Source organism: Labrus mixtus, chromosome 18, assembly GCF_963584025.1.
Source record: "Labrus mixtus chromosome 18, fLabMix1.1, whole genome shotgun sequence".
Lineage (NCBI taxonomy): Eukaryota > Metazoa > Chordata > Actinopteri > Labriformes > Labridae > Labrus > Labrus mixtus.
In genome coordinates, this window is record NC_083629.1 from 16,169,099 (window position 1) to 16,190,391 (window position 21,293).

General features: G+C 38.8%; 3 protein-coding genes and 1 long non-coding RNA gene across 5 annotated transcripts; 1 reads left to right on the forward strand and 3 right to left on the reverse strand.

Moving 5' to 3' along the window:
* Nucleotides 1-327: 327 nt before the first annotated feature.
* Nucleotides 328-6,376, reverse strand: LOC132992924 (B2 bradykinin receptor-like). 2 transcript variants are annotated; one of them, XM_061062510.1, is made up of 3 exons: nt 6,320-6,376; nt 4,090-4,203; nt 328-3,126 (listed from the first exon to the last, which is right to left on the reverse strand). In XM_061062510.1, exons 2-3 carry the CDS (start codon nt 4,107-4,109, stop codon nt 2,139-2,141), a joined length of 1,008 nt encoding a protein of 335 aa, XP_060918493.1. In that variant the 5' UTR covers nt 4,110-4,203; nt 6,320-6,376; the 3' UTR covers nt 328-2,138. The 2 variants fall into 2 exon arrangements, with proteins under 2 accessions (XP_060918493.1, XP_060918492.1); XM_061062509.1 differs by lacking the exon at nt 6,320-6,376 and adding an exon at nt 4,708-4,799.
* A 911-nt stretch (nt 6,377-7,287) lies between these two features.
* bdkrb1 (bradykinin receptor B1) lies at nt 7,288-10,369 on the reverse strand. The gene is made up of 2 exons (XM_061062508.1): nt 10,211-10,369; nt 7,288-9,573 (listed from the first exon to the last, which is right to left on the reverse strand). Exons 1-2 carry the CDS (start codon nt 10,232-10,234, stop codon nt 8,479-8,481), a joined length of 1,119 nt encoding a protein of 372 aa, XP_060918491.1. The 5' UTR covers nt 10,235-10,369; the 3' UTR covers nt 7,288-8,478.
* A 3,112-nt stretch (nt 10,370-13,481) lies between these two features.
* Nucleotides 13,482-16,191, reverse strand: bdkrb2 (bradykinin receptor B2). Its single transcript, XM_061063143.1, has 2 exons — nt 16,035-16,191; nt 13,482-14,806 (listed from the first exon to the last, which is right to left on the reverse strand). The coding sequence occupies exons 1-2, from the start codon at nt 16,073-16,075 to the stop codon at nt 13,759-13,761; spliced, it is 1,089 nt and encodes a 362-aa protein (XP_060919126.1). The 5' UTR covers nt 16,076-16,191; the 3' UTR covers nt 13,482-13,758.
* LOC132993347 (uncharacterized) lies at nt 16,183-16,742 on the forward strand. The gene is made up of 2 exons (XR_009676456.1): nt 16,183-16,411; nt 16,545-16,742. It is a non-coding gene; the product is annotated as an uncharacterized LOC132993347 (long non-coding RNA).
* The last annotated feature ends 4,551 nt before the right edge of the window (nt 16,743-21,293 follow it).

Genomic DNA, 21,293 nt, shown 5'->3' on the forward strand with positions numbered 1-21,293 from the left:
TTACCGACGTAAGCGGGCCCCAACTACAACAACTTGTAAACCAACTTATTTCAGTCAGGCAGAGGGAGCTAACAGTAATGATAACATTTTTACATGATGATTTAAATCATATCCAGGGAGGGCCCATTCCCTGTGCCTTTTAGGGGCCCAGACATTTCTGCAGGACAATGGTACATTGATGCCCATTAGGCATTACAGGCACTACACAGAGTTCATTAACAGTCACACTTTTCACAGTAGAAAACAGGATGAAAGTGTGTGTGGCACTACTCTTCGGGAGAATGTGATTGCATACAAATGTGTATTTGTAAAAAGCAACAGGTTGCATTTTGGTTTTTAAAAATTTAATATCACAAGACAGCCGTTGTAGTACAATGTGAAAGAGCAGAGAAAAAAAACACAGTTCCACACAGGCACAGATACACTCAGGAACATCTTACCATGAAAGAGTCATACCAAGGGGTTAACCACAAACATTAAGCTTCTTTCCTAATCTTTCCTCCATTAGTTCCATTAACTTCTGCAAAAAAAAACATCTATTGGTGCTGTTTAATTATGTAGCAGTGGCATTATTGTGTTACGTTTGAAAAGCTTATTATGATGGAACCCAAGAAGCAGATCCGGCAATAAGAGTCTTTCACCAGAGAAAGTATTCCCAAAGACAAAAAAAAAAAAAATGTAAACAGGAAAGAGGATTGTTGCAAAGAGTCAAATCTAATCTCCCATTAGACCCTTGATTGATTCTGGTCATGTTTAAGACATTATCAGATACATTAAAACCTCAACTCTTGTCCATCACAGAGTGAAGATTAGACTCTAAGGAAAACAGTGTGACATAGCAGAATTCACAAGTGTTATAGTCTTTATGCTGTTAGAATAATATGCAATCCAGGAGCAGTAAACATCTAAAAAGGAATAACAAACCAAACCAAACGTTGCTTAGCTTGTGCAGGCCTCTATTTGTAGTTTACTCTTGTTCTTCAATATATTTTTAACATGAAGTACAAGGCAAAATCTGCAACATTTGCTGTCGTCAATTATAACTGCATGAGACTGTTTGTAATAACTCAATAAGATCTGGATCTCTTTCAAAACTAGATCGCTTCTGTTTTTCACCCTTATTTTCAACAAGATTTTTCGTGTGAAAACAGCAACATGCTGAGAAAATCAGGGAGTTGCACAATTCTTACACAGCAGCCACGGACACCTTACTACAAAATACAGTGTAGCACAATTCATGCAATGTAATGGCAAAAAAAACAAACATGATTACATTCTATAATTTACTTTAAATTACAGCAATGGTAATATACATTAAGATAGTTGGCATGCACATAATATGAGCACTATTGGTAGTGCTCATATTATGGAAAAAATGCTTTAGTTTATGAAGCGTTTTTTCCTTGACTTGTATTTGCATGTCATTAAGTGTTAGCCACTATTCCTGATTAGCGGCTAACAGTTAATAGCATGCATGCCATTTTTCAAGACGAGCTTCCATTTGTCTACAGTCTATTATTTCAGGAAATATGGTACTCCGGCAACTTAATAGTAATATGCATATAATCCAATATACCACAAAAAAATGATTTTTGTAATCACAAAAGTTCAACTCAATGGCGAGGAGATCACACGAGGAAGACTAGTGGGTCAAAACATTGGGCCTCATTCACTAACAGCGCGTACGCACAAATATGTATATATGTTAAAATCGGCTAGTGTGTGGCCAGCTTAAGCCCACAGACACACCGATGTTTTTCTCCTTTTGGGGCCATCTCCTAAAAAATTAAGTGTCTCCATCTCATCGCACTCATCCTGATACACCAATCGGACGTCCCTATATGGAGAGATGGGGGCGTGGTAGTATGCTGATTGCAGGTTGCGGGCACGCCTGTGGATTTAGAATGATTCTGATTCACTAACTGATTTTGCGTATGCACTCATTTTATGCGCATTCACTTTTTTGTGTCAATACGCAAGTGTGCAGGTTTGCCTTCTTGTCTTGCTTCTGTTTTTGAAATGCCCTGCAACTATGAGATGTGCATATAAAAGGCCTTCTTCCGCTTCTTAGCTTTCTTCTTCTTTTTTGCCTCCTTGTTCTTTAAAAATGAAGCCATAGCTTCTTGAACACATTGCAATCATGTGGATGAATTTGAGACATCCTGAGTGTTCATACTTCTCAACACTTCTGAGCTTGTATAGTCGACGCTTAAAGTCACAGGGCTCCATTGACCGAACAGCTCCTTGGCTTTTTCACGGAAGTTCTTTCCTACGATGACGTACAGGACAGGGTTGAGAACACTGTTGAAGAAGCCTAAGTAGAGAAAGATCATCCTGTAGGTGCCTACAGCTGTTTGGACATCTAACTGTTTTAAGACTTCAACAAATTCTACGGTCCTAACCAGGTGGAATGGCAACCAGCAGATCAGGAACGCGATGAGGACTGCGAGCACCAGTGTGGTCGCCTTCTGCTCTGTTTTCTGGGAGTTTAAGCGTGCATTCAGACCTCGGATTATCTTGTAGGTGCAGAAGGAAATAATGAAAATGGGAATGATGAAGATGAACAGAGATATAATCCCCTCATGGAGCAGATATGCAGTGCAGGTTGGAAGTTCAAAAGCGCATAATGTATTATTACCGTAATCAACTAACTTTCGGTATATTAGCATGGGGATACTCAAAAGCAAACCAAAAACCCAAACCAGCAGACAGCCAAGTTTAGCAAATTTTGGCCTACGCATTCCTGTACAGGACAGTGGGTGCACCAGAGCGACGGAGCGATCTATGCTAATCAGAACGAGGAAGTAGATGCTGCAGAAGGTGTTCATGGTGATGGAAAGGCTAACCAGTTTACACATGGGACCGTTAAAGGGCCAGTCGTAGTCTTTGATTACATAGGCCGCCCAGAAGGGCAAACAAGCAACCAAAAAAAGGTCAGCAGCAGCCAGATTGCTTAAATAGATCTCAGCCACAGTGCATGCCTTCTTGTGGAAGCAGAAAACCGTCAGGATAAACACATTTAACACAATCCCAAAGATGGCAATGAGCAGAATGTACACAGGAATCGCAGCCTTGAGCCATTCGGGTTCATCTGTGGAATTTTGCTCTCCATTTGGAGTTGCATTGCTGTAATTACCAGGTGGACTGTGGAAAGAGACAAGGAAATACAAACAGGAAATACAATGTTATGGTCAACTTAAAATATTTCTTCTAACTCTGTTATAATTGTAATGTGTAACGCTCAGGGAAAATCAATTCACACATGTCACACATGTGAGTCATACTGAATATTGAGTGAGTGCTGTGTAGAGTAAAATATTGAATACTGGAAAAAGGCCAAATCTAAGCTTATCATTTTTACAATGATCTTCAAAATCATTCATAATAATAAGGCAGTCATTGCGTATGAATTTGGAATACCTGAGAATTTAACCTGGTCCTGACTTGTTTTTGGATATTGACTCATGTTATTTGTATAAAAAGTTCATCCAATTTACTTGAATAGATGGGACAAATTTTAAATACTTTCACAAAGGTTTTTTTTTTTTTTATCACTTTATTTTATGTTTTCAAACTGAAACATTTGTGTTATCTATTAAATTGCCAAAGACACAATTTTAAAAGCAGTTTCCCACTTGTGAGCATGTGCACTACAATGTTGTTTTTACTTTTAAGCACCGTCTTCACATTTTACTCTCTATTCTACATTAATGTAGATCATTATGAACAGTGACAGAGTGCTAAATGCTAGTCGTTTTGATCTCCATCTGGCAGAGCAACATCCGTCACTCAACATGTTGACACAATTATGACAGCACAGTTGAAGTAGTTCAAATGTAACAATTCAAAACCCTTTTGCAAAGTCTAAATATCACCCTGTTCTGTTATTTGTTCCCCACAATACATAGATATAACATGACATTCATTCATACTTATAAAACGTACATAAAGTGTCATTCACAGACATTGTAATAAAGCAGAGAATATGATGTATGGTGAAAATGTTGATCAAAGTCATACTCTTCCTTTTTGAGTAATTGTTATATAATGACAAATACAAAATACAAATCCAATAGAACTGTAACATACCTGGTTTGCAGAAGACTCATTTTTCTTACAGACCTCCAGGCTTAGTTCTCGATCCACAGATGTACCGCACAGATCAGCTGCAACAGTCCGCTGTCGGTCTCTGACTCTCCCTCTCTTAAAGGAGATGATTTAGAATTGATGTGAGTCTAATCACATCACAGTTCCCACACAGATAAAGTATCAGCTGCTACGGTCCTCTGTCGGTCTCTGACTCGCCCTCTCTTAAAGGAGAACTGATTTAGAAGTGATATCAGACTAATCATTGGAAACCACAGTTCCCGTTCTACGTTCAAGACCATTTCAGATGTTTTTTTTTAAATAAAATGTCCCACTTGCCAGTCTTGCGCGCTGCCGAAAGTGAAAAGATTTTCTACTTGCGCGCATCGCCCTGTGACTTCACCTCCGCGCGTCCAATAGGAGGGGAGCTCAGATCACAGCAAACTGTGTCTCACTTTACTGAGCTTTGGTTTATCGGCAAGAAAGATCTGGTTTGAGAAGATATTTCCAACAGTTTGGGCGTATCAGAGGCCTGTGCTACGAAGCAGGATTTGGGCTCGGCGAGGTAACTTCAGGGTTAGCCCTGAGTTTTGAGTCCTGCAAAGGTCGTTCACTTCTTACCTGGGTATATCGCCACGGTAACTTACGCTGAACACCTAACCTGCTCGGGAGCATGTGAACCTGTGAAAATCTCCGCCCACTGACCAATCAGATCTTTTGATCGTGGAGCTCTCGGAGCTGATCGAGAGGGTGGAGGACACTTCATGTGTCCCGTATAATTTTCCTTGAAATAGTCTGTAAAGTTAATGGTTATTTTTTACTGATATCCTTCATCAAATTAAGCCTAAAGTCTAAAGTCTATCCTTCAGACACTTAAAAAGCACCAGAGCCCTTTAGTTGTGTATTTAAGATGTAAAATTATGAGTAGCCTTCTTATGGCTTTGAATTAGGCTATATCTTCATATGTGTAGTGTCTAAGTGCCACTGTTTGTTATCATTAGAGCTGCAGCTGAAATAGAACATCTAGGAGTCAGAGCAACACATTCAATTAAGCGAAAAAAAAACAAAAACAGGAGTGATAATCGTCAGTTCTAAGGTGAACTAATGATGGGAATAAAATATAATAAGCTGTAGTTTGCACATTAATACTCGCTGATTTCAATTATTTTATCTGCCAATTCCTGCATTTGTTCCTGCAGCTGTATAACTTCAGCCTGTTTGTCTTAAACGTCTTGATGTCATTAATAGAATTTGTTGAGTTTTTTTTTTAGATATGACCATCTGCTGACGGCACGCAGTTATGATTGATTGTGATTGGTTATGTGAAGCATATACTCCACATCTTTGATGTGAACGTGCTCTTGGAAACTCTGGGTTTACCTATCAGGTCGATAACCAGCTTCGTACGCACGATCTCTTATGTGGAGCCAGATAACCCAAAGATACCCAAAGACACCCTGGGTATGTTGAACTAGCATCGTAGTGTAAGCCCCAGGTGTGTTTCAAACAGAGCAGTAATGTGCGTCGTTTTAGCCCCGCAGCTCCTGGAGGAACCGAAACTACCCCCAAGCCCTGATGTGCCTTGATCATTTCATGAACACACTTCCCTCTTTTTCTCCCCCTCCACAGTAGAAGAAAAAATCGGGGTTTCTTTCTCAATAGGCCTACACATGGCTGCGGCAGAAGATACTTTCCCGAGAGACTTTCCCGGCTATTGTTTCGGTAACCTCTGCTCTGCGCCCTGCTCCGCGGCGAGCTCAGCGCGCACCGCGTCAGATCCGAAAGGCCCTTCAACCCCGTTTCTCTGGTTCTATCCCCAGCAGACTGTAGAGATCACGCGACAACTTCTCTCAGAGTCATGGCATGTACTTGTCAGCAACAGCTTGTCAGCCAGACACAAAAAGTAAGATTGGCGATGGTAAAACGCGCAGCACAGCTCCAGCCCCGTAGTTGGTCAGCCAGCAAAGGGGGAGCTTACAGTACTTTTACAATATGATCAAGGTCAGAAAAATAAAGTCCACTAATACAAATGTGTGGATAGCTAGATAGATAGATCCTTTATTAATCCCGAGGGAACTTCAAAAAGTATTAAACACAAATGACAACCCATCAACAGCCACAAAACATGACAAGACTACTTATGTCACTTTATATGCACTTTGATTTGGCTAAAGTTACTTTAATGGCTAAGTATTAGGCTACAAGAAGTCACGACGCTGTTTTTAGTACTTACCGTATTTGAGATCATCAGCCAGTGAAGGGGGACGGAGCAGACAATCTCAGATTTCTATAGTTACCACCACCGCCACACGAGGGCGCTGATGTCACACAAAAGAGGAGCCGTGCATAGTTGGAGATAAAAGATACAACTGTCTTTTAAATCTATATCTCAGAGGAATGAGATCACAAGACAACTTTACAGAAAATTAAAGGGACACTGAGTGAACACAACAATACATTTTGACGAACTTCAATAATCTACAATAAGCCTGTAACACACGGCGCTTCTCTTTATTTAATGTTGACTTTCTGGTGTATGATTAATTTAAATCACTCCTTGCAATTTCCTTTAGCAGAAGGATTTTGTCCAATGTAAGTCTAAGGGTTAGTACAACACAAGCATTGTTTTTTTTTATAGCCTAAAAAAATGTACATTTTTGAGAAATTTTGGTTGCAGAAACTGCAAGTGGCAACCTCTGGTGTGACACATAAAGCCGATGTGAGAGTTCAAAAATGTCGGCCAGTAAAGAGAAACTGTGATTTCAGTTCTTCTGCTTATCATGTCCATTGTCCCTGTTTGTGTCAATTTACTTTTACAATGAGCATGATGAACATGAACATGTTAACATCCTGCTACAAAATCATTTTGGTCTAATTACTTTCAGCACAGCAGTGCTTTTTAGATCAGTGCTTATATCCATGATGCTAACCTGCAAACAATGAAATGCTTTCATGCTTATGTTTGGCTTGCATGATAATCTCCATGTTCACCATCTTAGGTGTAGCATGTTAGCATGCTAGCGTGATAAGATTGTCTGATTGACTGTACTTTGTGCAGCTCAAACTGATATAATAGGCATATATATAGTATATATATATTTTAGTTTCCCTTAATAAAGTCACAGTATCAACAAAGCTCTGAGCACCACTACAGGGAACGTCAGAAGAACATTAGAATAAAAAGGTTTAATCGTTAATCAAAGTTAACCATCTGTCTGTCACCTTGCAGCATACACATTAAACGTTTCATTAGTTTATACATTGTGACTTTCAGAAGATATAATTTACTCCCAGCCTTACAAAAGAAAAAACACAATTCATCTTTCTTTTTACTTAAAACATGTCCCTAAAATTAAGTAGATCATGCTGGTCATTTTATTCAAAGTTATCTAAAGACATACAGACAATTGTCTTTACATCAAATGCTAACTTGACCTGCTAATCACTAAAAGCATACTTCTTTGAAACTTTGTATGTTTATATTTCTTTTTTTAATATTGACGACATAGTTTTTAACGTCAGCACTATTACAATTCTACAATTCACTTAGCAGACACTGAGAAAAAAAGGAACCAATGTCAGTACAAACGATCAGCTTTGAGTCCGACTGGACACACAGATGCTGACAGGCAATGCACAGAGGCGGAGCCCAACATCGACGGACAGTTCTTGATAACTCTAATCAATTTAGAAACCATCTTAAAAACATCGTTATCAAACAAAACCATCGTCAACATCATCATCATCATCAATAATATCCAAACCATCGTCATCATCATCATTAAGGGCGTAGGTATTCATGAGAGAGCTGGCGCTTAAGCTTTTTCTTAAAGGTGCAGAGGGACTCTGTAGATCGAATGGAGTTTGGTAGTTTGTTCCACCACCATAGAAATTGTGGTAGGTAGACTATAGAAAACTAGCTTTAAAAATGCAGAAACATCTGCATATGTCCACTACATAGATGCTTTGTTTTAATATGGTGTAGGCTGTGTGATGTACACAAAGTGCATGTGGAGACCGTTCTCCCACGTTAACCCCATGCAAAGTGTTTTGTGGATTATAAACAAAGAATGACAATGAAGAAGAACACTAAGGTAACAGCTGAAAAGGATTCAGACACATTCTTTTTGACAGCAGGGAAAGAAGTGTTCTGTTATACGTTATATACAGTATGTAATTTCAAATAAGACATGATCTCATTTCGAGGAACTTAATAACAAGGTTGCTTTACTCTCAGCAATTATTACTAATAAGGCCTTACAAGGAATTACAAGGAATTCAGGCCTTTTTTGAGGTTGTAGTAGTTTTAAGGCAATTGATTTATCTGGAGTTGACATTAAGAGTAATAATAAGATATAATCGTAATAAGTTAGACAAAACCACTCCATTGCGTTAAAAAATCACCACAGGCTTAATCTGCTCCGGTCTGTTGATGTAGGTGGACACGACTGAGCGTTGGAATGTGGTCATATCTGACCCTCTGCGAGTGTGTCTAGTCCTCCTGTAGATGGCGCTAACTTTCCTCCTAAAGTACTGCCCTGAGAAGACGTACAGCAGTGGATTGAGGGTGCTGTTGAGAAAGGCCAGGTACACTGAAACCTGGCCTCCTATATCCAGCGTGTGGAACCACAGCTCCTCATCCACCACTTGGATGTCACAGAGTATGTCGAGGAAGGTGAACACTTGGAAGGGACCCCAACAAATCAGGAATAGTAGTGTGACGGCATACACCAGCAGTGTGGCCTTTGTGTCTTTAATGTCGTGAAAAGCTACACGCTCCCTCCGCTGAGCCAAACGTATGATTATTCTCCCGCTGCAGATCACAATGACCAGGACAGGCAGGACAAAGCCCACCACGTTCATCAGAATCTGATGGGCCAGCTTCAAGGAGCTGCGGTGACTATATTCCAGTACACAGGCTGTCGTTTTATACTCCTCCAAGAAGATTACCTTTCTGTGAACCATGGTGGGAGTGCTCAATATGAACCCAAGTATCCACAGGATGAAGCAGATGACCTTGGCGTAGAGCGTCCGTCTCAGCCGTCTTGCCTTCATGGTTCTAACTATAGCCAGGTAGCGGTCCACACTAATCATCACAAGGGTGTAAATGCTTGTGTAGATATTTACAACGATGACGGAGTTGACCATTTTGCATAAGAAATCCCCGTAAGGCCAGTTGTATTGGTTGAGGATGCTCATCGCCCAGAAGGGGAGGCTACACAGGAGGATAAAGTCAGCCAGCGCCAGGTTACTCAGGTAGATCTCTGCTACAGTCAGTCGATCCCTGTGGGCGAAGAAAACCCCCAGGACGAAGCTGTTGAAGACGAGGCCTAGCAGGGAGAGGGTGAAGATGTACGGGGGGATGATGGTGTGGACCATATCCCAGTCAGCTGCGATTGGAGACTCTGATGCGTTGGGTGGCAGAGGCGCACTGCTGTTGTCAGACCACAGCGTTGCCATGAGTACAAGCTTGACTTCCTCCATGTACTGGAAAACAAAGAATACACATAGTTCTTCATTAAATTTCTATTTTTGATCGCAGTCTGTGACTAATTGATGATCTGTGAAGCATATTATGTCCAGTTTACAGTATTTCTTTCAGTCCCTCTGAACCTTCGTCAAGTGTGTTCAGATGGACTGAAACGTTGTGATTTTTTTCCTAGTAACTTGTTGGTGATGCCAAGCAAGACTAGTGTGCAGGATTTTTTTCTTTTCAATGTGATAGTTTGGTGTCCTACGCACCTACTTCATGAGATAATTGGATGTGCCAGCACCTCCTTTAAAAGATTATTACACACAATAAAACGTGTTTTAAAATGATAAATCAACGATAAAAATGTTGCCAGTGACCTGTTTACAGGCTCTGAATTCCACTGAAGAAAACTGGAAACCATAGCAAGTATTTCATAAACAGTTTATTATTATAGTAGGTCTGAACTTTTGGTTTATTGTATCCATGCATCTAAATCATTTCATGGCAATTATAATATAAAGGCTGGAATCCACCTTCATTATTTCTCAATGTTCTGAGTTCAGGACTACACATCATAAGACTATATCATACCTTTTTTGTACGCCTGAAAAAAAAACAAAAAAAACAGGCCGTATGATGAAAAGTTCTTACCTTGTATTGAGTGAAAATGTTCATCCTATATGGTCAAAATGCTACTGAAAGGAGGAGAGAGGAAGGCAGAACTGCGAGGAGCCTTTTTGTATACACTTCCCTCTTCTTCCACACCCTCGTACAAGTAGCTGAATCTATCAACTTGTTTATGAAAGCGTCAAGTTAAAGCCCATGCTCATGCAACGGGACACTGCAATGCACACAGTGTTTTTACATGATCATAACAACATTCCTCGAGGTTGAAGTTCATGCTCTGGTGCAGTTGATATGAATGTGGAACACATGGTAGTTATTTATACAATTAACAGGATCATACGTATCCCTTGTATGCCTTTTTCCGGTCAATGATACTAGAACACATCAAGACACATTAAAGCGGTTTTCACTTACGTACTCCTGAAAATATCTCGATCATTCCAGGAAGACTGCTCTGGAGATTCTCCTGACCTGGTGCTATAATGCACATAATGCACCTCACAGTGGGAGACTATCCCTGTCAGACATTAGGGGGTGGGGGGGGAGGGGGGGTCTGCCGAGGTAAGATGTGACGTAAAAAAAACAAAACGATGCGGAAATAGCGGCCAAAGCAACGGAATCTGCTTTAAGACGCTATAATGAGAATATTTGCCTTTATATCAATGCTATGTGTAGTCCAATGGAATGACAACATCAACACAAGAGCAGAGAACAACATACTGGCTAACTGAAATCACACTGCAGCTGCTGTGGTGTTGGCCTACAGAAGAAGCTGCAGCACCTTCCTTCTTATTCTCTGGTGAGTTGAGGAATTTGAAGCTCAGGAAGCCGTATAGAGTTTTCTGCAAGTGTAAAAGCCCTAGAAGATATTCTGAGAGGAAATCTGGCTTTTACTCATCCTTGTCATGATTTGTCCTTGTTTGGATTTATACTTGGTTAATTTCGGTGCTTAGAATTCATTTCCTGTTTTATTTTTTATTCATCCCTCGTGTTGCTTTAATCCCTGTGTAATCTCTGGCATCATTTCTAGTGCTGCTTGTTTTGTCATTTCTTATCCTCGTGTTTCTCTTTTCCCTGTGTTTGTGTGTGTGTGTGTGTGTGTGTGTGTGTGTGTGTGTGTGCATTTCTAGTCTCGTCTTTGGTGTTTCCTGTCTTATTTTGTAATTCTTGTCCCCAGTTTTCTTCTCTTGTCTTACTTCCTGTCTAGTTTCCCGCCGCTCTGATTGCCCTGATTGTCTTCACCTGTGTCGTTAGTCTTTCTTATTCATTTCATATTCTAATATCAATTCCTTTATTTTATACCACTCTGTTGTACAGGAGCAACGGTAACATTAGTTAGACGAATGATCCCTCGGTACACTGGGCTCCTTATCTACCATCTAAGGCTAAACCAGCACCCCAACCCAACACTAAAACTCTGATGCAACACTAAAATTTACTAAAATGTACTTTTTCCCAGAAATATCACTCTTGAGATCTAAACAACAAAAACATGTAGCATTTTGCATCACAACAGATGACTGCACAGTTTAACCTTTTTTTTTTTTTTTTTTTAGCTTTCTTGATGAAGAAGGAATAATATTGTTATTACAGCTTGTCTTGCAGTCTTGTCTCGAAGACTTGAAAAATAAAAGAAAGAAGGCATTTGTGTTCAAAAAAATCCTTAAAGGATGTTAAGAAGAAAAATGCTATTGTTCGTTTTTTTTGCTGGAAACTTGCCTCTGTGGGTGAAGATGGACTTGAACTCGCTGTATTCTCATTTTATTTAGTTAAATAAAAATTGGCCAAGACCAGACTTTCCTTTTTTTTGCAGTTTCCTGCAGCATGGGTTAGATTAAACACGTACCCACAATCACATATACAGGAAAGGATTCAATGAGCTGTAACTAGGCTACATCCAAGGTAGCTCCCTGGTCGCCAATGGGTAATGCATATGCATAAGTACACCCAGAGGTGATGTCACATTGATGAGCAAATGAACAAAGCCACAACAATTTGAAGGTACACTGTCACGCTGATGCTTTTTCTCATCCTTTGGTTGCTCCGAAGGACTCGGTGTCTTTGCTTCAGACTTGTGAGTTGTTTCTCATGACAGCAACAGCAGGTGTCTTTAATGCCTTGATAAAAAGCAAACACTCGCATCATTGGGCTGTTGCTTCGTCCTACATCTCCAAGTCGTCCTTTTGATGTCAGGTCCCTCCGAAAAAAAATCTCCTGCTGTGAGGTGCATGGACAACTGAGACAGATTTCAGTGGCAGGCTATTCTCCAAATTCCAAGAAATGTTCTGGAGTTCATTTGTAAAAAAAAGGCTATTGAAAGACATAAGAAATTAAGCATTGACTCTAGGCCAAACTTGAAAATAAACCAATTTAAAACAAAAACTTTTAACTACTTCCTTTAGTAATCACAATTTGGTTTTAATAATTAGACTAGAAGAAAAAACACAGAAGATAAATAACCTATTGTATAGGCATAATGACTCCTTAAAAAGTGCAAGTTTAACTTCCATTTTACTGTTAATTTTGTGATGCATTGTGCAAAAATCTGAAAGGCAGACTAAAAAACATGAGGCTGAATTATATATTTTCGGAATGCATTTCACCATTTGAGGTGACTTTGTCTGCTTGCATGTTTTTTTGTTCCACAACAATTTTCAGCCTTGGCATTGGTGGCAGAGCATGACTCCTCACAAAGATTTCCTGTTTGGCTCGACATGCCTCTTTTTTCGGGACAACTAGGGGTGTACACTCGCCCACAGCCCACAATGAGTCAACACTGGGCCATTAAATTATGGTGGTGTGGGTTGAACTGTATAATGAGACGACCCATGCCCATGCAGCCAACAAAAAGGAGCATGTTTGTGTGTCACCGCTGGAAACTCTTTGACAGAATCCTGTTTTTAACCCCGCAGACGATGAGTCAGAAACACCAGAAAACACTTAGCAAGCAGTTGTCGGGGCTTTCTTCTGGTTCGGGTTTTTGTTCTCGACTTGCATTATTAAATGCATTATAAAGATTCAACGAGACATCCATTCAAACCATGTGTATATTTTATTTGACAGCTATTTATAGTCTGAGTAATTAGCAAGCGCAGACAGAGTATGAAAACTGTACAAACCTGTGGAATCAATATAGTGATATCATCATTTTTAACAGGAGACTATGCTGTACTAATCAACCACATGTAAGAGAACTATCTTAAGGAGAGAAAAAAAGTTGCACGTGGCAAGGTATTCCAGCTTATAGGTATATAGGTATTTAAAATGGTTAAGACAGTTACACGTTCGTTAGCAGTCTGTAACACCTTCTCCATGGGCACAGCCATTCAAGGCTTGTGAATCTCTACATTGATCTTTTTTCTTGTATATATACATGAAACAGGATTTTAACTTTTTTAAGGCAACACATCACAGATTGATTTGGGGAACAATGATTTGGTCAAATCAAACCATTACATGTACTTCAATTCAAATCATGAATTGAGCCTATCATTTGAGTCATTTACGTCAGTGCAGAACTGCATAGAGACGATAGCATCAGAAGTCCATATTTGCCTTCAAGGGCAATCATGTCATACCAAAGTCTTCAGTGTAGAGGACTGGTTTGACCTTGTGGACTCGAAGGTCGTCACTCTTTTAATGTTCCATTGTTTGAAGAGTTCTAGGGCTTTTTTCCGGAAGTTTTTCCCAACAATGACGTAGAGGATGGGGTTGAGGACACTGTTGAAAAAGGCTAAGTAGGTGAACATCTGGTTGCAAATGTCAAGGACATCCTCGAGGTGGCACCCTACCAAGCCAACGGCACGGACCATCATATCCACAGTGGCAACCACATGGAAGGGCACCCAACAGATCAGGAACGCCAAAAGGACCGCCAACACCAGTGTGGTGGCTTTTTGCTCTGTTTTCTCAGCATTGAACCTCTCCATTGCCTGCATCTTCAAAGCTTGAATAATTTTAACAGTGCAGAATGTGATTATCGAAATTGGGACAATGAAGCTGAAAATGACCAACATCACATCAAAGCCAATCTGTAGGTAGGGAACATGTTTTGGGTAGTCCAGAAAGCATGCATGTACGTCATACTCAGGGAAATGTTCTACTTTCCTGAAGACGAGAGTAGGGACACAGAGCAGTAACCCAAACCCCCACACGAGCAGACAGCCCAGTTTGGCATACTTTGGCCTACGCATTCTGCCATGGGACATTGTATGCACCAGTGCCACATAGCGATCCATGCCTACAAGAACAAGGAAGTAGATGCTGCAGTAGGCGTTCATCTTAATGCCAAGGTTGATGACTTTGCACAAAAACAGACCAAAGGGCCAGTCGAACCCATTGGAGATATTCACAGCCCAGAAAGGCAAACAACACATCAGAACGAGGTCGGCAGCAGCCAGGTTGCTCAGGTAGATCTCAGCAACAGTGCAGGCCTTCTTGTGCAAGCAGAAAACTATCAGGACAAACACGTTAAAAACAATCCCCAGCACGGTGATGAATGCAATGTACACCGGCTGCCAGCTGTAGAGCCACTCCCAGGCATCTGAATCTAAGCATCCAGTGCCATTGGTGATGTTTTGGTCTCCATATGAGGCTGGGGTGATGTAGTCAGCAGGGACGCTGTCAGGAATAAAACAAAGAATTAAAACTTTATTTTAGAGCAACCGTTTTATATTCTGACATTTCAGCTGGTTAGCCTATAGTTCCATTCAAATTTCTAAACAGCATGCTCACAGGATGTACTATCATACCCAGGGTATCAGTACAGTGCACAGCACTGTGCACTGCAGTGCTCCTATAACTATTAAACAGTTAAAGAAAGCATTTTGTAAATCTGTCAGTGAATATTTGCATTTCATATTCTGTAAGCAACTGTCTTATTTCTGTTGAGATTGTTTTGGTCCATATCACCCATCAGGGTAAATACTCCTTTTTTGGGTCATGCAACTTATTTAGCCTTTGCTATAACCAATTCTGCCAATGCAATTTCTTTTCAAGCAGTAAACTTGGTAGTAAGCACAATGACATAAGCCATAACAACAACATGAATTAGTTATTTATTTGGAATTACCCTTAACAAACATCTGATAATGAGCTGAGCTCTTAATGCAAACCGCACACCTGAACATGTGTAACTCTGGCCATGTTTACTTTAGAAGGAAAGAAAAATCTAATTTGATGTGCCACTGCAACTTTGAAGCAGCAGCTCTTGCATATGCATCATCCCATAGATCCAGATATCCAATGTCAACTGCTTATCATGTTCCAATAATGAGCAACAGACTGGACTGGGCTCTGTTCACTCTATTTTCCCTTAGGGGTTTAATTTTGGACTTTGCAATATAACTTACCTTCTACACCAACAACAAGACTCACAAAGAAAATGTTGAATTTAGAAACAATAAGCTGTCTTTTAACTATATACTTGTGAGCTAATAATCAAGACAATTAAAATGGTATTTTTAATAAATTGCCTTAATGTAAAAGATTTATTGTTTATGCACCAAAAAACTTCTGACTTAAAAGTAATACACATGTTTTAAAAAATGGAGAGGTTGTTAAAAGACAGATCTCTATTGGTAGATAAGTTATGGTTTATCATACTGAGGTGTTTTTTTAGCTTTATTTAACCATGAATATTTACTGTAACAAGCATTATCATAATGTATACTAGTTTATAACTCTCTTTCCACAAAAAATACAAAACCACAAAGACTTCTGTACATTGCTGTTTCATATCTAATGAATATGAAACTCAAAACATCTGTAAGTTGTCATTCTTAAAGTTTTGTAAAAGAAATCATATGAAATATTGAGAACATATTAACCAAATGCAGCTCATACATACCTTGTAGGTGGAAGATTCATTCCTTCTGAGTTATTCCACATGTGAGATCCCCAGATGCCTGGCTATACTGCTCGAGTGCTGTCCCTTGCTCTACTGACTCTGTGTCTGACTCGCTCTCTTAGAGGAAACTGTAATTATAGTGATGTCAGCCAAAGGGCCAAACTTCAGTCTGAATCCTCTGCTTCTCCCTCTTCTGTTTGTCCTCTTAGTTAGATCACAGACCGCATGTGTGTTTATCATCTTGTTTTGTTAATGTTTACTTCCTTGTAGTTTTATGATTTACTGAAGACATTTTATAGCATTAAAGCACCAGCTTAAGTTAGACAAGTGTTGTTGTAAAGCTATATCTGTATTAAGCCTTAATTGGTTGAAACAAAGTATATCGTTTTGGTCTTGGTATCAATACAATGTAAGATGTAAGGAATTTAAGTTAGAAGAAGTAATGGTGATAACAATAATTTCAAATTAGTTTCCCATCATATCTGTTTCTTATGAGCTCTGTCATTGTAGGTTCTCAGCTTTAGAGTGGGGTGGATATGCACTAATTGTGGACTGGGATGATAGCCACTTAATGTGAAAGAGCTGCTAATGCACTGCTTACAGTGCATTAGCCAACAAATTAACCATTTATCCATTGGACTGTATTTATTTCAAGTTTCTTGTTTCTGGTAATGTTCTGTTTGAGTCGTGAATAAAGAAAATAATTTTCGGCTTCTGATCAGGACTCTGTTACGCAATAAAACGGAAGGTTATAATTGAACATCTGACACCAGTGCCACCTTTTCACACGTCTGTTTACCTTGTGATCACTCTGAATGACAATAAAATGAATGCATGGAAGAGTATTTGCTACCTGGGTGGCGGCAAATTGGGATCCAATATAATGAATGAATGAATCAAATATGAGCTTGGTTAGCCTAAAAAGCTGGCAAGCCACGAGCATTCCAATTTCAAACTTTCACTGGTTTTCAAGTTCTAACCATCACGACACCAACACTGACCTACCAGCGTGGAACAAATAGATTGTTGATTTGCTTAAGATTGGACTGTGTGACAGCAGCCGTTGTGAATTCTGTACTCCCCTTCTTTCTCCCCATACCATCTACCTGGTTTACCGCCTCCAAGAGAGATATTATACAAGTTGTTGACGATGTTCACACCATTGAATTCCATTGTTTGCGTGGGCCAAGACTTATCATAAACTAAGAGTTTTTTCCATCTTATACCAAACCATCTGGGTTGGCAAAAGTCTGGAGAATTGTTGCAGAATGTACAAAAGCCAGGGCAGAAAATGTCCCAACACATACAGTAAGAACCTGGCCTTTCACGTTTGGTGTGACGATTTTCCTGTTTGTTTTCATCGTGAGTGGGTTTTAATTCCTCATGTCTGACTCACCCGAAATCACAGGACTGGACTCCAAGCAATGATTAGCATCATGTAAGCAACTGGACAACTGATGAAGTGTCTAATAAGAGGCCTGTCCTGCCGTCTCCTAACCTAATGTAGGAAAAGATGACTTTATGGAACTACTGCAGTCTCTGCGATGAGTCTTGTGCTCCAACATGAAAGTACTTTGAGTCTGAAACATTTTCTCTAGTCTCATAAGCACAGCTGTGTTCTTATCTCCTTGTCTTCACTTGTTCTTTGACTTGTCTGTGCTGGTACATCAGCTCTTTCTTTCTCTCCCCACTGCCCCTGCCTCAGATTCCAGATGTGTGGATTCTTATCTTCATTGGTCAGCAGACGGGATCAACATAGAGAATGTGTTGTCGGATTTAATCAGGTGATCCAGTTTTGGTTTTGATGGATCAAAGCGCCATTATAAAATGTTTGGGTTGTATTGGGATACTGTCACTCCAAAAAAAAAAGAGGAATGTCTTGATCGAAGAAGGAGGTTCAATTTAGAGTAGATTTTAGATAAAAACTGGTATCAAACTTTTGAATTTGGTTTTCTTGTTGTTTTATATTCTTAATGTATTTAAATCAATATCAAGGGGCTCAGGACCTTTTCATTGCCACCTGTTTCTTGAATTCTTCCTCATTCCATCCTTCATAGATGCTTATCTGAATCCAAACTTTCTGTACATCATTCCACCATTGCCTTGCATATGGCTTCATCAATTTTGTCCCCAAAAAGAGGTCCTAGGGTGTCGGACTGTACAGTTTTTTTTTCATTGAAGCAAATTTGTGATTTATATAACTGAATTAGTTTTTTCCTTCAAAAATTGAAAAAAAAAAGTTGCAAATCAAACAATTCACGTTTTCTGCATTGTTTTTATGTGGCACACTGGTCTTCCGTTGATACTCTCTTGCTCTCCTGTATTGTGTAAAAAAGACCCCCATCCCTCCCCCCTGGTGATGTCAAAATTAACCATAAATTGACCTAATATACCAAATTAAGATTAATGACAAAAATAATACAATAAGCTTTGCAATATTGTACACAAATGACATCTGAGTAGGGGTCTGGTGGCGCAATCATCAAACCCGTTACCGGTTCTTATGTCAACACTGAGATCCTTATTCATCTTAGAAACAGCAGTTGTATGAATAACAAGGCTGTTTGGTGTACATTAAGCTCTCACAGCACACTTAAACACGAAGAGCCCAGAGGCCATTTTCCAGTTAGCATTGATTAGAGTAGACAGAGGGTTTTAATGCCATCATCTTGTGAAAAATGATCTGGTTTGTAATACTCACATGATTACCATGAGGTAAAAGCATGACCATGATGAAGACATTTTCTTTAAATAATGTTGTAATGTTGAAATTCTGTATTTTCACTTCCTGTCAAGTGAACATCACTGTTTGTTTTCTACTTCAGTTTTCAGGGCCATTTAAAAAAACAGCCTTTTTACAGAAACTAAGACTCACATGAACAGATAAACAGACCACCCTCAGATGAAACTAACCAACATTTTGATCATTATTCATTTTGATCAGAAAAATCTCCTCCAGGAGATCTATGGAACCAAGAAATGGCAGCTTTTATTTTGTTGCTACCTTTAGGGCTGAACATTGACTTTTGGCCTAAATAACATGGTATAGCATAAATGATCACAAGAGTAACAAAAGGACAGTATTTTCTTCACTTACACACACCTGAACAAGGAACTACTCTCTAAGAGGCACACCCCCTGCCCTCTTCTTTACAGATCACAAAGAGAAGCTCCTGCTCCTCGTTTACAGACAATCAAAACAAAGTAAGCTAATAACTTATTTAGTATATTTAGAATAACGTTTCATAGAAATATTAACTTTCTACCGTTTACTTATCTAGAATGAAAAAGACTGTTCTTTATAATCAAACACCCCCCTGTATTCCATCCAACATGGTTCTGTCTAACCCCCCTCCTGTATAAACCTCAATGGATCCTTTCACCTCTTGTTTGGCATTTGGACCCATGACCAGCAGGTAACATCATATCTGAATGAACAAGTGCTTTGGTTATTTTAAAATGAATACAATTAATCAATTTATTATTCATTGTGTACACTGTAAAAACAAAATAGTCGTTATAACTTAAAGAAGTTAGTGCCCGGGCTGCCTTAAAATTTTAAGTTAACTGAACTTAAAAAGATAATTTGAGATACATTTGTGATTATTCCAAAGAAATAACATTTTCTAGTCAAATAAACTTGACATCAAGTCAGTTGTACTTAAGGCAAAATGGTCTATCAATTTCTTTTGACTTGAAATCAAAAATTTAAAATACTTTAACAATAGTTGTATCCACCTAAAATATTGAGAGAAATGAATTCATCAATTTAAATTGAATATATATTTTTATTTTAGTCAATTAAAATCAGTTTAGTTTATACATTTCTAGTGATTCTCTTTGCTTTTGTGGAAAAAGGAGGTGAAGAGAATGAAGGGGGGAAACATATACGCATTTTAGCAAACTGACATTAGCATTAAGCCAAAAGCAAACATGAAGTGCATCCTAAAGTTCAGCTAAATCTAATTTAAGGGTTCAACTGTCGAGTTTAGACCAATCAAGTGGCTTTGGTCTCATTTAAAAATGCAATTTTATCATGAGATCCAATCTTTTATTTTCCAGACAGTGATACTCTCAACTGTTTGTATTCATATAGGAAGATTGGTGATAAAATATGTGAGTCATAGGCCACTTTATTTAGCTAATTCCAACTACTAAGCCTCATCTTAGCTAGCTGAATTTCAAAGGGAGGTATTTGTCACGTATAAGGTTTATTTATCAGCATCTCAACCTCCACGAGTGATCTATGGCTCAGGAGATCGTTCAACTCCTGTTATGTCTTCTCAAAGTAACCATTAATATTTACAGTCTTCACTTAGCCGCCATTCTTTCTCATTTTCATTTAGCTGCCATTCAAAGAGTGTATGCATGTAGGGAATTGGATAATGATAATAATTCCCTGCTTTTGAATTGTTTAGGAACTAAAAAAACACATATGAACAGAGGTGCTTAAAAACAAAAAGGTTTCCTGAAAATAAGACGACAAAGTAAGGCTGTGGCTGATTAACTAGCAGCTATAATCAGTTTATACTAAATTTGATTACTGCAGATCATTAGCTAATTGTTAGGCATTTAGAGAAGTGAGCATCTTCATTTGAATAAACTCCTCAGCCTTAATGAGTAAAGACTTCTCCATTGTCCCTTTAAAGAAGAAACAGACACAGCTGAGCATTTTCCAGTCAAGTTTATTTCATCTTTGAGAGAAATAAAAAGTCTATAACATTTTTCATGTCAAAACTTTTTTTTAGCTTTTAAAAATACTTTACTCTTTACTACCACATTTCCAACCGCAACACTGTTTTCAGAATGAGTTTAATTCATGCAGCGACACACTCATGGATGGAATGATCGAAAGAAATGAACACATCCACACACACTCACTCTCTTCTACTTTCATACACAATAAAAAGGATAAGAGCACACTCTGAAAATGTTTACTATGCTAATCTGTTCTTATTTCTGAGGACTTTTTTTTTTATAGAAAACAAATCACCATAACAACACAAAACAATGAAAACAAATGCAACAAAAATATACAATATAATCATAATGATCATAAAATGAATAAAAAAAACCCCACCAGATATTTATATCAAAAGCACTTTGTGACATCATAAATAGGGCTATATGATATATTAATAAAATGAAGAGTAGAAAAGGATTAAATATATAAATATCTAGGTGGTAGTGGCCAATAGCAGAGTGAGACAAGGAAAGAAAAGAAACACAGCTGAATGTATAGTGGCTAATACACATAAG

Coding starts and splice junctions, on each gene's coding strand:
- bdkrb2 (XM_061063143.1), bottom strand. CDS start 16,075: ATGTGGAATAACTCAGAAGGAATGAATCTTCCACCTACAAG. Junction 14,807..16,034: donor ATGAATCTTCCACCTACAAG/GTATGTATGAGC, acceptor TATTCCTGACAG/CGTCCCTGCTGACTACATCA.
- LOC132992924 (XM_061062510.1), bottom strand. CDS start 4,109: ATGAGTCTTCTGCAAACCAG. Junction 3,127..4,089: donor ATGAGTCTTCTGCAAACCAG/GTATGTTACAGT, acceptor TGGTAATTACAG/CAATGCAACTCCAAATGGAG.
- bdkrb1 (XM_061062508.1), bottom strand. CDS start 10,234: ATGAACATTTTCACTCAATACAAG. Junction 9,574..10,210: donor ACATTTTCACTCAATACAAG/GTAAGAACTTTT, acceptor TTTGTTTTCCAG/TACATGGAGGAAGTCAAGCT.